We start from the raw sequence: 14,079 nt of genomic DNA on the forward strand, positions 1-14,079 counted from the left end.
GATTGATTTGGTGACCCAATTGACTGCCGTTTTACACGCTGGATCCCTGGTTTCTTGCCACAGTTTTCGTAGCCTCTGTTTATATTTTATCAAACGATCTAGACCAGGAAGATCGTTGTTTATGTCCGAAAGTGTAACTTTACTTGTCGACAGCCTATATGCCGAAGCAATAGAGGCTGCAAAGTCGCGTGCCGCTTTATCGGCTTCTACCCCCGAATTAATTTCTAGTTTAGGTGATATTAATTCAGAAGCGAGGCTTTGAAACCGCTCCCAATCTGTACATTTTTCAATGGGTTCCGAAAGATTCCTAATTTTAACGTGATCCAGTATGTGGAATACTATTGGTAGGTGATCTGAGTCCAAAATATCAGAGACGATGACATCTGACACTCTGATATTATTGTGAACCACAACATCTAGCACGTCACCATTTCCCACAGGGGAATAATGAGTGGGGCACTGTGGTGCTGAAATTTCGAAATCACTCCTATCAAATAAATCAACGAGTTTCAAGCCTGAGGGGTTTGAAACAGACAATCTATCTGATCTCATAACTTTGATGGATGGATCAACAACGTACACGCACACTGCAAACCGATGAATCCCAAACGGGTACAGACAATCGATCTAATGAAGTACACAACAAAAATTTCTTGAACGACTCTCTGATCTGGTCTTGCAAGTTTTGGGCTCTGCCTTTTATTCCATGCTCAGTGGGCAGAGTGAAACTTGCATTTGAGGAGCAGAACGCTGATTGGCTAGTGAAAATGAGGAGCAGAAATTTGCAGTCCGTGCTTGTATAAATATGAATGAAACGTCCGGCAATGCGATATTCAGTAAGGAGTGAGTGTTGTCTAAAAGACCGGTGGAAAGAGCGTGCTATGTGGTATGTCCCCACAAATCTATTCTACACAAAGCTTGAAGTATATGGCTGTACAATTATATAAGACTATCAATATAATTTCTTTACCTTATGTGACTTTTCAGTTGGCATTTCTTTTGGAAATATTTTTCAGCAGTGGTCTAGACCCAATAACAAAATTACCAGGTCAGCCTTTTTATTAGTTGTGATATGAAGCTGTTCTTTCTGCTCAAGTATAGCTTTAGATTTCCAAATGCAAATCTGAACAGCTGAACCTCAAGAATTGCAAACATGTAAAAGACTCTGGCTCTTCCACCTTGCAGATCATAAACTAAGCAGAAAGATATAAGAACATTTGTTTCACATCAGTGTCTCAAAAACAAGTGCCAAGGCAGCCCTCTGGACCATCCTGGATTGACTGCAGCCCCGTTTCTCAGACTTACCCTTTCATTGCAATTTGCCACCTTCTCAAATGCTTCCTCTTCATGAATAGTAACAATGCTAACTATAATATAACTTCTTGCTGTTGGATATTAACCCTTCTATTTTGCTGCTCTATATCTTAAGCACAAACGTAGAGCTTTCAACAGAAAGGATGCTTACTGTATGAATCTCAGTGAACTGAGCATAAGTCATGATATTACCAAAAGAGCCCTTGATTCTGGCACACAAAATGTGGAGCCAATTTTTGCTACTTATAAGTACTGTAAATCAGTGACAATTGTATGTGTCTTGAATTAGACAAAGATGTTTATTGGACAACCACTGTTAACACTCACTGTTACAATTATTCTTACATAACCTTTCTTTCAGACAAAGCAACATTCTTAGTCCACCATCTCTCTGCATTGGTTCTTCAATGTTTTATATTTGCATCGTTATTCTTGGTCAAGTGTCTTGGCTCTTCATTCTTTGAAGCTGGACTTTTTTCTACTCTAGTTCAAGCTGGACTCTCTTCTGCTATAGTCGAAGCTGGACTCCTTCTGCGTGTCAAGGTCAAAGTCAAAGTTACATTGCTACTGATGGTCAGTCCGTCAGTAAGTCTTGATGTTGAGCCCAATCTGGGGCTCATGACCAGATATTTATTACTGTTTGACAGTTACAGCCTTGCTTTTGTGGGGTGCCCTCTCTGATAAGAGAACAGGTCTGTCTTTTGTATATGCTGCTGGCACTTGCCGCTGGACTGCTTCTGCGCGTCAAGGTCAAAGTCAAAGTTACATTGCTACTGATGGTCAGTCAGTCAGTAAGTCTTGATGTTGAGCCCCATCTAGGTCTCATGACCAGGTATTTATTACTGTTTGACAGTTACGGTCTTGTTTTTGTGGGGTGCCCTCTCTGATAAGAGAGCAGGTCTGTTTTTTGCATATGCTGCTGGCACTTGCCAGTGCAGTCTTTCTCAGGTCCAAGTCCCTTGGGACTCGTGACCATATTTTACTGTCTCACATCTAAGACTTCCCTTTTTGTCATCTTGTACATCTCAGTCATGGTGGAGGTATTCAGCCCCGCCTCCACACTTCTGTACTAGTCGAAACTGGACTGTTATATCCTACACTTGGGTTGGATAGAGAACACCTTGTCAAAGGGTTCAGTTTCACTGCTGTCATGCAAATGACTCTCTCGCTGATAAGGGAATACGTGTTTTAACAGCCGTTCTCCAGCAGTGAACGTCTCTGTATATACTGTCTCGGAAACGTGTTCTAACAGCTGTTGTCTATCAATGGACGTCCGCTCAGATATTCTGCTTTCAGGCAGCACACCACAATATCAATTCACTCCTCCCTATCATGGCTTAATTTCTACTGCTGTATGGAATATAAATTAAGATTCCATCATTTCATTCTTGTGATTCATGTTTACACATACATGGGGTGTACACACACTGAAACCTTTCTACTTTGCAAACAATGGACACCCATTAGGCACAATGGCTACTTACTTACTCATGGAGCTGAACCCTTCTTGAGGAGCCGTCAATTCTGCAGCTACTCAAGAATTTCCCAGCATTTTATGGAACCAAAAGGTTCATTACCATGTTCACAAGAGCTCTCCACTGGTCCCTATCTTGAGCCAGATCAATCCAATTCACACCATCCCATCCTCTCTGAGATCCATTTTAATATTGTCCACCCACCTACGCCTTTGTCTTCCCAGTGGTCTCTTTCCTTCTGGCTTTCCCACCAATATCCTATATGCATTCCTCGTCTCCCCATTCGTGTTACGTGTCCTGCCCACCTCATCCTCCTTGACTTGATCATTCTAATTAGACTTGGAGAACAGTACAAGTTATGAAGCTCCTCATTATGCATTTTTCTTCAACCTCCCGTCACTTCATCTCTCTTCAGACCAAATATTCTCCTCAGCACCCTGTTGTCAAACATCCTCCGTCTATGTTCCTCCCTTAATGTCAGAGACCAAGTTTCACACCCATACAGAACCACAAGCAAAATTATATTTTTGTACATTCTAATTTTTATGTTTTTGGACAGCAGATGGGAAGACAAAAGGTTCTGGACTGAATGGTAGCAAGTATTACCCAAGTTCAATCGCCTCTTAATTTCCTCCTCAATCATGTTTTGATTTGTAATCGTCATTCCCAAATATCTGAACTGTGCCACATTTCCAAGACATCTGTTTCCTATCTTTATGTCATGATTTTGCCCTAAATTTTGGTGACGAGACAGCAACATATACTTAGTTTCTCTGTGTTTACTTATAGACCAACCTCCTTACATAGACCAACAGCTGATGTGTTATTTAATTTCAGTCCCACCTGGTTCGTTTTTGCAGCTTGTTTTTTTGTTTGTTAGCCCATTGTTTTGCTACGTACTGCTATCTGCAATATGCAAAAATGAACCTTCTGGAATAATCACATAGCTCCAAACAAGTGGATGACAACCCTTATGAGGTGGAATAGGTTTTTACGGAAAAATTTTAATGGATTTTAATTAATTATTTGTTTTTCTAGTGGATGGCAACGCGCAGTGTAACAGATTGGATGCATTAAGACATCTGAAGATGAACATCTATGGCAGAAACATGTTGTGTTATGTGTTAAATGGTGAATAAACAATTGCTGCACTATTGACGGACTGTCATGGACGTTTAATTAAAGATTTGTAACAGGATGCTGAAATAGAGAATTATATATGCTATCCTATCACTAACAAACTCTACCCTCTTAACTGCTGATATGATTCTCTTATGTACGAAAAAACCTGTACCAAATTCATGATTTTCATTCCCCTTCCATACAAAAATGTATATTCGCCTGCTGGTTCGATGCCACTTCCGTCCCATCCGACCTCCTGTACTCCCGCTAAATCTAACTTATTAATTTAAGATTTCTTCCACCACTGCCCTGAGAGAACCTGCCCTATACATACTTCTGATGCTCCAAGTACCGAATTTCATGCCCATTTTCTTTAGCCTAGGTCGTTTATCCAGGGGATCAATCCAGGTCTGAGACTTCGTGTTCATTTTCGTAACAGGCTTATTTTTTACGATGAGAAGTTGTTAGCCCCACGCCCAACACCCAAGCTGGAGGACCACCCCTTGTTAGCTGTCTGCAACTGCTTATTCAATATATTCGCAGCTTCCCTCCATACTTGGAGGGTGTCTCCTTCATCCGCAACCTGAGGATGTGCCATGCCGTGGTGGCAAAGGGACCCACTTAACATGGCACAATGCCTACAGATTATGAAATTAAGAAGCTGAGACAGAGTTTGGACTTCCTCAGTAACATCTCCACATTTTGCTACTAGAGAAAATTTGGGTCTGTGTACAGTAATTGTGGCTTACATGTGATATCCCCAAAATGCAAAAAGGAACTGTAATAAAATTACACAAGCTATGTGAGTGCACACAGAATAAGACATGTGAGTTTCACTAGGGAATGTGAATGATGCAGCTCTCTTCCACATTCAAAATTGCTCCAATTATTGTGGATGTCTCACTTACAACCTGAATAATTTAGGCAAAGGCCCTTCAAAATATACAAGATGACATTACATTCATGATTACTGAACATACAGGAACAGCTTATTTCTGCAATAAGAAACAGTTTGCTGCATCCTCTCACCCATATGCAAAACCCCTGCAGTGGGTAAATACACCTGTGGCTGAATAAACGTAACATATAGGGAAAGTTATAAGAAAATGATATCATGGAATATGGCTGTAATGACTGAGGCTTCTTCAGTTTCCCCCACTCTTTGCAGGAAAATGAGGCTAGAGAATAATTATAAGATGATAACTTTTTATCCACTTTCTTCCAATTCAAGCACAATAGATCATTGAAGGTCATGGTGCAATAGGTTGGATTATTATGGGCCACCCCTCACATATTCTTTCAATTCATTATTCACTGGCATTCCTCTCATTTAATGTGAATTATTCTGAGGTATTGGATGTGACAACGAATTAACCATAACTGAAATAAACAGCTATAGCACTTCCCAGGAAACATAGAAATCAAGGCAAGACTATCTCTTCCCATTACTTGCAGCTGAATGTGGAACAATCTTAAGTAAAGACTTTCATGAATGGGTGCACAATGTATGATCAGTGACAACAAATTTACTTATTTATTTTATTATCATTTATCGATCCATTCAGGTTCATAACCACTGGATAGAGGAACTGTCAGTAGATTACATTGCTATATTACATAAGATTGTCTTAACATATGACAAATAACAATTAAAATACATATAAGTAACTAATGAATGCAAATTAAAATACAAAGCTATAATTACTGGGATACCCCAAGATCAATTTATTATTCCTACCAAGATACTCTTCAACAGAATAAAAAGAGTTTTCTATAAGAAACTTTCTCAATTTATGTTTAAATTTATTAATGTAATATGCAACTTGCTTCATATTGAGGGATAGAGATTTAAATAACGTAATATCGGCAGGGCTTGAGGTGGGGCGGGATGCGGTGGGATGGCATCCCGGTTCTTTTCTAAATGGCTTAAAAGCATCCCGTTATTTCTTTGGCAGTAAATGCAATGTACAATACCTTTTTTTGGGAAAACCATCCTGGTTCTGTTTTCATTCTACCTCAAGCACTGAATACCGGTATAATACACTCCTTTTCAAACTTTAGTTAGACTTACTAAAGGAACATGAAAGTCCAATTTTTGGTGGGTATTTATTTTATGTAATTAAGTATTTACTGTGAATGAATCCTTATGCTTTACAACAAACATAAGAGTTGAAAAGATATATTGGGAGTAAAGAGTTAAAATTCCAAGTTTACTAAACATTTAACTACAAGAATCCCTTGCTTTGACTTACATGATAATTCTTACAATTCGTCTCTGGGTTATAAAAATAGATCTACTGTGTGGCGAATTACCCCAAAACATGATACCGTAATTTAACACTGAAGGAACATAGGAGAAGTAGATCTGTTTCAGGATTTTCAGTCATAATACAAGTCTAAGGGAATGAACCATGTAGCCAAACAAATTTAACTTTGAATGTATATAATCAATATGTTCTTTCCATGTTAATGGAGATTCTATGATAATACCTACAAATTTCAGGGAGTTAGTAGAGTTAATTTTATAAGTACTGAATTCAGTGGTATTCAAAGTCCGATGACTAGTGTTTGGAAAGAACTGCATTAAGTTAGTCTTATTACAATTTAATAGCATTCTATTTGAGTTAAACCATTTCTGTGCAATCTCCAGAACTACTTTAACATCTTGGTCCATCTTCACTGAATCAGAATTTGATATTATAAAGCTAGTATCATCTGCAGAAAGTATCAGTAAGGCTTTGCCTTTTACTACCTGAGGTAGATCATTTATATAAAATACAAATCAATAAGGGTTTGAGAATTAACCTTGGGGTATTCCATGTTTAACCAATTCCCAAGCTGAAACAATGACTTAATTGTTACTCTTTGATACCTATCACTTAAATAAGATTTAATTGATTCACAAAATCTACCTACTATGCCATAATACTCCAATTTAGTTATTAGGATGTCATGATTTACAGTATCAAAAGCTTTAGTTAGGTCACAGAAAATTCCAAAAACTGTTGATTTCTTATTAATTTGTGATAAAATTTCATTTATTAAGTTAAATATCGCCAATTCTGTTGAACTGTTGTTTTTGCATCCATATTGATCTGAGGCAATTATATTATTTCCTTCAGTGTGTTGAAGTAATCTATTATAAATAATTTTCTCAGAGATTTTAGAAGAAGATGTTAAAAGGGATATCGGTCTATAAGCAGATATTTCAACTTTATTACCTTTTTTTTTAAATAACGGAAAAACTTGAGAAAAATTTAAACGTGCCTGTAAATAACATCCTATTAGACATATAAATCAAAGGAGATGAGATAAATGACATACTCAATTTTACTATCCTACACGGTACTTCGTCATAGCCCAAGAGTTATTCCATTTCAAACTTTTGTTTATCTCACAAATTTATTTTTCAGTAACAGGCTTGAAATTTATTGGTAGAAAAGTTTGGTGAGATTCATGTGCTAGGTATTCCAAATAGGAAGGTTGATTAATTTGATTGTGGTCTTGTTTAATTATATTACTAACAGATTCATCCACAATTTTAGAGAAGTAATTATTAAAGGTATCTGCCAAATTTTGAGGATATTTAGTTACTTTCTCTTCAATGTTCAACATAAATTCATCCTTAGTATTAGATCGTTTTATTAGTTAAGGATTTGATAACATTCCAGGATGTTTTTGTTTTATTTGATGATTGAGATATTAATGTATTATAATACAATTTCTTTGCTAACTGAATAGTGCTGGTTAAAATTTTACAACATTTTTTATAATAGCATTTCAAGAGGGTGTTATTAGACATCCTATTAAGCAAATATAGGCCCTTTTGTGCCTACATGAAAATACTATACCTTTAGTAAGAAATCCTTTTGATGTATCTTTGACTAAGGATTTATGTAAAGGAATACTAGAATAAAATATTCTTAAGTATGTATTCAAGAAATTCTTAAATATTACATTTACATCACTGTCACATCCCGAATCAAATACATTTTCCCGGTTTTCATAACTTACGTTCAATTTAAATTCCCTTATGGAGGAATTGTCATAATATCTACCAATTCTAACCAATCCAGATTTAAGTTTATATGAGGGATTACAAAGTGTGAGCATTAGAGCATCATGGACAGATAATCCATTATAGTATGGTTCGATAATAAAATTTTTGTTCCTAATTCTGTCGAGAAAAATGTTATCAACTGATGATGCTGAGTAGGTGTTAATGCGAGTAGGAAAGTCTACAATGTAGTCTAAATTATATGGCCCTAAAATGGAGGTATTTTTATATTTCTGTGTTATTTGTCATGAAATTTACATTGAAGTCTCCACAGATAACCAAGTTAACCTGATTTTGAAGTAATATATATGTATATATTTCTTCTAGTTTCACAATAATGGTATCAAAATTTCCTGATGGGGATCTGTATACTGACAGACCGGTAAGACTAGAGGACTATGACTCAGTCTTACTGCACATACCTCAAAGACCTGTTCAATACAATGACTACCTAAGTCTATATTTATAAATTGATAAAGAGTCGTGAATAAATATACATACACTGTCACATTTAGCGTATTTCCTGTAGTAGAATGCATCCAAGTTATAATTATCAATAATTATGGTCTGAGTAATTTCCATTGATAAATGATGCTCCTACAGGCAAAGTCTATGAGTCACATCACTTACCCAATTAATAATTAATTCATCAATTTTATTACCTAAACCTCTAATATTTTGAGAAAAAATCTGGAGGTTGATACACTGCCTGGGTTTACTGATTTTGCTATTACCATAAAAGAACACCACTTCTTGTAAATGGAGCTTTCCTTAGACTTTTTGATTTAAATGGCATGTCAGCATTATTATCTTCAATGACTGTCCACAATTCAATGAATTAGAAGAAGTAACAGTGACAGCGAAGATCAGTTTTTGGTTCACCTACAGGATAGTGTACTACATATTTATCTTCAAAAGCTAGCATATCTGGTAGAATTTTCAATTCTTTCATAAGACAATCATTATCCACCTTCCTTGTTTCATGCACTAGACCACAGCCTAATACTACTTGTTCCTGTACCTCTTTCTATCCCTAACTAATTGGATGTATTTCTATTGTTGCAGATAATTTCCAAACTTCAGAGGCCAGTTGTTTAGAAACTAGGCCCTTACCTCTTCTATAAGGCACAACAGATCACTGTGGTCACGGTGCACGGGCCAAGAAGGCCCACCCCTTATACATTCATTCATACCTCTTCTATTAGGATGCATACCGTGTTTAGTGAAGTACTCCCAACTATAATTACACTCCATTAGTGACATAATTAAAAATATTAGCTACTTTCTTTACTTTATAATTAAATACCTAAATTGCTTTATTTACACATGATACTCAACCAAATCATGTCTATATGGAATACCAAGTATCATTATATTTGTATTACCATTGTTCTGTATAAAAATAATAATTTCCATTAAAGCCTCATTAGGATCATTCCTATATACATCATTAGCACCAGCACTGAACACAATTACATCATGTTTCTTCAAATTCATCAAGTCCACTGTTAGTTTGTCTCATATTTCCTCTGCTAATGCTCCTGGTTTGATCCAACCAGTTGTTCTAAACTTATTAAAATAATTATTTATTCTCTCAGTGCATCCTTTTAAATGACTGTCACTTCAAATTACTACCCTGGATTTATTTTTATTTGGTGTTTGCAACCAAAGGTTTCCAGTCAATGGAAAGTTATTCACTGAAACCCCATTTACTAATCTAGTGTTCCTTTTGATGGCACGGTTCACTGACAAATTAACTGCTTTAGAATAGATTTTTCTGTTAAGTATAATAGGAATGTGATGACCACAGTTTGCCTCCACATTAATAAGTTCAGTTTAACAATCTTCTCCTGTATGTCATGCAGGAATCCCAGTTCATTGGCTACTATTGCATTGTTTAAATTTACTATTGGATCTTGTAGGTTAATTAACTGAGAATAACGATTTGAGGTTAGGATAGGCTGATTAAATGGAGAACTGTTCCGTTTCTTAAAATAAATAATGTTGCTATTGTGAAGACTGAAGAATCTATGTTTATTTGTTTCAAACTATACCAAACCACGAAGAAACCAGTCTTCTGGGATGTGGCGCCATGTAGATAGTGTTAAAATCGATGTTCCTACAAAACATCGGTTAACACAATATCTACATGGCACCACATCCCAGAAGACTGCTTTCTTCATAGTCACCGCCATGAAAACCTTAAATCTTGCATATACCAAACCATGTTACGAAGAGAACATTTCTGATTGTGTGCACAGGTCTTCTTAGCTTCAGTGTGTTTCAATGGATAAATTCCAAGCAATGAATTATTCATGAGCTAATACAGACACTTCTATTAGGTGATCAGCTGGTTTGGGAAGTCAGGAAAAGATATCATGTAAACAAAGACTAGACTGAAGCATACTGCATTATGTTTCTAGGAAAAAATGACCCAGGTTGGCAGCTGCTTCTGTAAGTGAGAGAACTTCCTACTACAGAAGTTGTTTATTTATATACCTCACATTTCATTACTTCTGTAGCTCTTCCAGTAGTTTTTAATAGTAAAATATGCAACGCTTTAAGAAATGATAGCAGTACCTGCTGTGCTGTTAGGTTTTGAAAATTGGATTTTGTTGCACTGTAACATTTTTATATTAACATGTGGACATTTTCATAAATAGATACAGAAAACTGAAGAATTTAAGTCCATCTTCTTGCTAAATCCTAAGTTGCTAAAATCTGTTTATTTTTACCACACACAATCACACTTATTAAATGTTAAATAGTATAAGAATCATGAATATTCTGTCATGAAAATTACTGACCGAATTTCCAGCGCTGGTTGCCTTGTTTCACCATGTTCACTTTGTTAAACAGATTTTCTTGTAACTGATACACATTTTCTGATTCAGGAAAACAGCCTGCTATTCCTGAAATGACAATATCTTCCTGAGGTGTAGACTGCAGACTTGCATTATTTACGGTAGTCATTGCTGGTAGCACTTGTATATTTCACTGCAAGAATAATTGTGGTTACATTATGAAGACCGCTTAAACTTGAATATGTAATCTGTTCACACAAAAGATTGCAAAATTTCAAAATTTGTGGTAGGCCCACTTTAATAATATCAGTGATTTATGGACCATTATGAGGATTCTTGAGAAAAATAATGCCAGATGAAACTAAATTCTGCACTATTCATTCAAACAACACTTGTGTACACTATATGACTGTGTTTTACAGGTGTTTGCCAAATTGGACAGCTACCTTCAGTGCATATTTCAACTGATTTATGACACTGTTGATACCTTGCATTGTGGCAGAAGGTTACTGACAATTTGGAGGAATGTATTATGTACTTTCATTTTTAGAGCCAAAGAGTAAGCTGGTAAGTAGTTGGGCTGCACCACAGCTCAAGCAGTTAGTCACTGGCTTCCCACCACGATGGCCTGGGTTCAAATCCGAGGCTGGTCAAGTGGGATTTGTGGTGGACAAAATGGCGCTGGGATAGGTTTTCTCCGAGTACTTCAGTTTCCCCTGCCAATCTTCATTCCACCAAATTCTCCATCAGCATAATCACCTGGGGCAGGTACAATAGGCCAATCAGTGGGTCGCCGTGCCGAGTGGACCCAACTGGACCCTACCCCCACTATGCGAATTAAAAAGCCCAGCAAGTAAACTGCAAGTGGACATCTACCAGGCTACACACAATCTCAACACAGAAGCTAGTTATCCTTACAGTCCCTGTTGTGAGAACCTGAAATAGTGCATACAGAAATGCATACTGAAGATGACTTTTTGAGAAAAAATACATCTGACAATATAATGAGTCTTTAAGCATTTTACACTGGTAAAAGCTGAGAGTGAATGGAAGCAGCTGCAGATATGTTTGACAACAAGTTTTAAAGCCATCATCACCCCATCATGAAGAAAGGAACACACATTCTGATCAGGTTCATGAACCCTGCAAAATTACACTATCTAAAGGTACCACTGGCAAGTGACAACATGTACAAACCTGTTACAGTCCACTGTATAATAGTATGCAGTTTGTCATGAATGAGAAACCAGTGTTTTGTTTTAACATGTTGTTTGTGTAGTGTAAATGTGGATGTGGATATAAGATGTGTAGTTAGACTTCATCGCGAGGTGAAAAAGTTCATATAGATTTGCAAGGCATCCAGAAGATATTCATATACAACAGTTCAGTAATTCATGTGAGTAATCTGAAAACAACTGACCAGCCAAAAAGGACACTAGATATGGATTACTATAACATACCAGACTGCTTGAATTCAAATCTCAATGAAGTTCATGAAAACTTCAGAACAGATTCTACCCATAAGTGCCTTCTGTTATTTTCAATCTTGTCCATGAACAAAATAATACGATCGACTGGTATATAAGTAACCCTAATACTATCAGTCATTTCAACAGTACTATAAAATTAAAAGTTATATATGGCTCATGGACATGACTTCAAATTTCAGTGGGAAATGTTTTTGTAGATCTTTGTCATGTAAAAGATATACACTTTACTAAGTTTCAACCTATCCATTAAAGCTATTAAGAACAATTTCATAGACATGCTTAACAAGATTAGTTGGAGCTATTTGATGTTCTCATGAAGGTTTGTTTATGACGTTTACTGTCTTCGCTATGTGAAGCCTTGAAGTCTGGTGGCATATTAAAGAATTCTGGACCAAGTCTAAATCACTACAATATATGGTGAGGCTCACAACAACATTCATTATTATCACCAAATATGCTACCTCAAACTCGAATCAATTGTATAACCAAGAAAATTTTCAGACTAATTCAACTGCACAGTGTTAACAAAAGCATCAAGCACCATTTCAGAGACCTCTCATGTTTTCAGAAAAGTGTTATGCTCACATCAAAATTTTTAGCAATCTACCATCTAGTATCAAAATTCCTATGAATGAAAAGTCACAATTTAAAGTAGCACTAGTGAAATGTATAGATTCACATAACTGAATCTACCTGAAGAGTCTCAATACCTTTTATGAACCATCTGTCATTTTTTCTACATTCTTTTTCTTTTATTTTTATGCGAAAACTTGTTCTACTGTACAAATGTACTTGGTGATTTTATGACCAATTCTATACCTTACAGTCATTCTTAACTAACTTTACATCCATGGGATGTAACATATTTATGGAAGCATGTTAATGTTTGAAAGCAACCAAAAGCAACAGTGAGCACCATACCTGATCCAGCTGTATAACAGTACCTCTATAAGCTCTGATTATCTCTAATCGACAAATTATGGACTTGCAGAAGTGCTGGTGTGCCTTCCAAATATGCATGCAAAATTAAGAGACCCAGCAGTAGGGCTGTGTTTTTATTAGAGAAAATGTTCCCATGATTTCTATTGCAAAACTGACCTTTATGAATATATAAACCTACTGTAAGCATGACATGTGTAATGTAAATATGGAGGTGATTGTAAAGCTTCATAATAATTGATGACACATCAGTTATATAATGTGTCCTCAATGTCAGAAAAGATGGAAAAGTAGAAAAGGAATGTTTAATAATGGAAGGCAGAATATGTTTCCCTGAAAAGTCGGATAACTTTCTCCAGACTACACAGCAGTTCATTTCCGATGACAATTCTTAATTTATGATTTTGATTACCAGTCAGTTGTGCAACTAGCTACATAAAGAAAATACATACTGTGTACTACTACAACACAGCTGTAACATGACAGTAATTCTAGTTCCTATAGTGCAGTGGTTCTCAACTTCTATGAGACCGCGGCCCAGTAAGTTTTTTTTTATAAGATGAGGGCCCAGTCCCAACAAATTTACTCGTAAATACCTTTCCAGTTTTGTTAAAGTTCATGCATTAAACTAACGTAATATTAGTAGTTAATTGTAGCATAATCATAAAGAGTATTAGTACACTTATGTATATGGTGTGGCATGTTGACAAACATAAAATTACATTTAAATTAATTATCAATCACTGGACTAATGAAATCTTGGAGCATTTTGTAGTTTCCTCAGACCAACACCATTAAATTAATTTGTGCTAGTTTTCATTGAAATATCCCATGCTGATCACCAAAAACTTATGTTATTCAGCGTAAAATTTATTATT

At 36.1% G+C, this 14,079-nt stretch overlaps 1 protein-coding gene across 1 annotated transcript in view; it reads right to left on the reverse strand.

The window, feature by feature from the left end:
- Positions 1–13,754, reverse strand: part of LOC111869163 (fatty acid synthase) — a 135,383-nt gene extending 121,629 nt beyond the window's left edge. Inside the window, exons 1-2 of the mRNA XM_023860434.2 lie at positions 13,184–13,754; positions 10,776–10,965 (exon numbers count right to left, since the gene is read on the reverse strand). Of these exons, the coding sequence (XP_023716202.1) occupies positions 10,776–10,941 (166 nt within the window). The 5' untranslated portion in view covers positions 10,942–10,965; positions 13,184–13,754. The remainder of the gene's footprint in view (positions 1–10,775; positions 10,966–13,183) is intronic.
- Between the last annotated feature and the right edge of the window lie 325 nt (positions 13,755–14,079).

This window comes from Cryptotermes secundus, unplaced genomic scaffold, assembly GCF_002891405.2.
Source record: "Cryptotermes secundus unplaced genomic scaffold, Csec_1.0 scaffold1434, whole genome shotgun sequence".
In the NCBI taxonomy this organism is placed as follows: Eukaryota; Metazoa; Arthropoda; class Insecta; order Blattodea; family Kalotermitidae; genus Cryptotermes; species Cryptotermes secundus.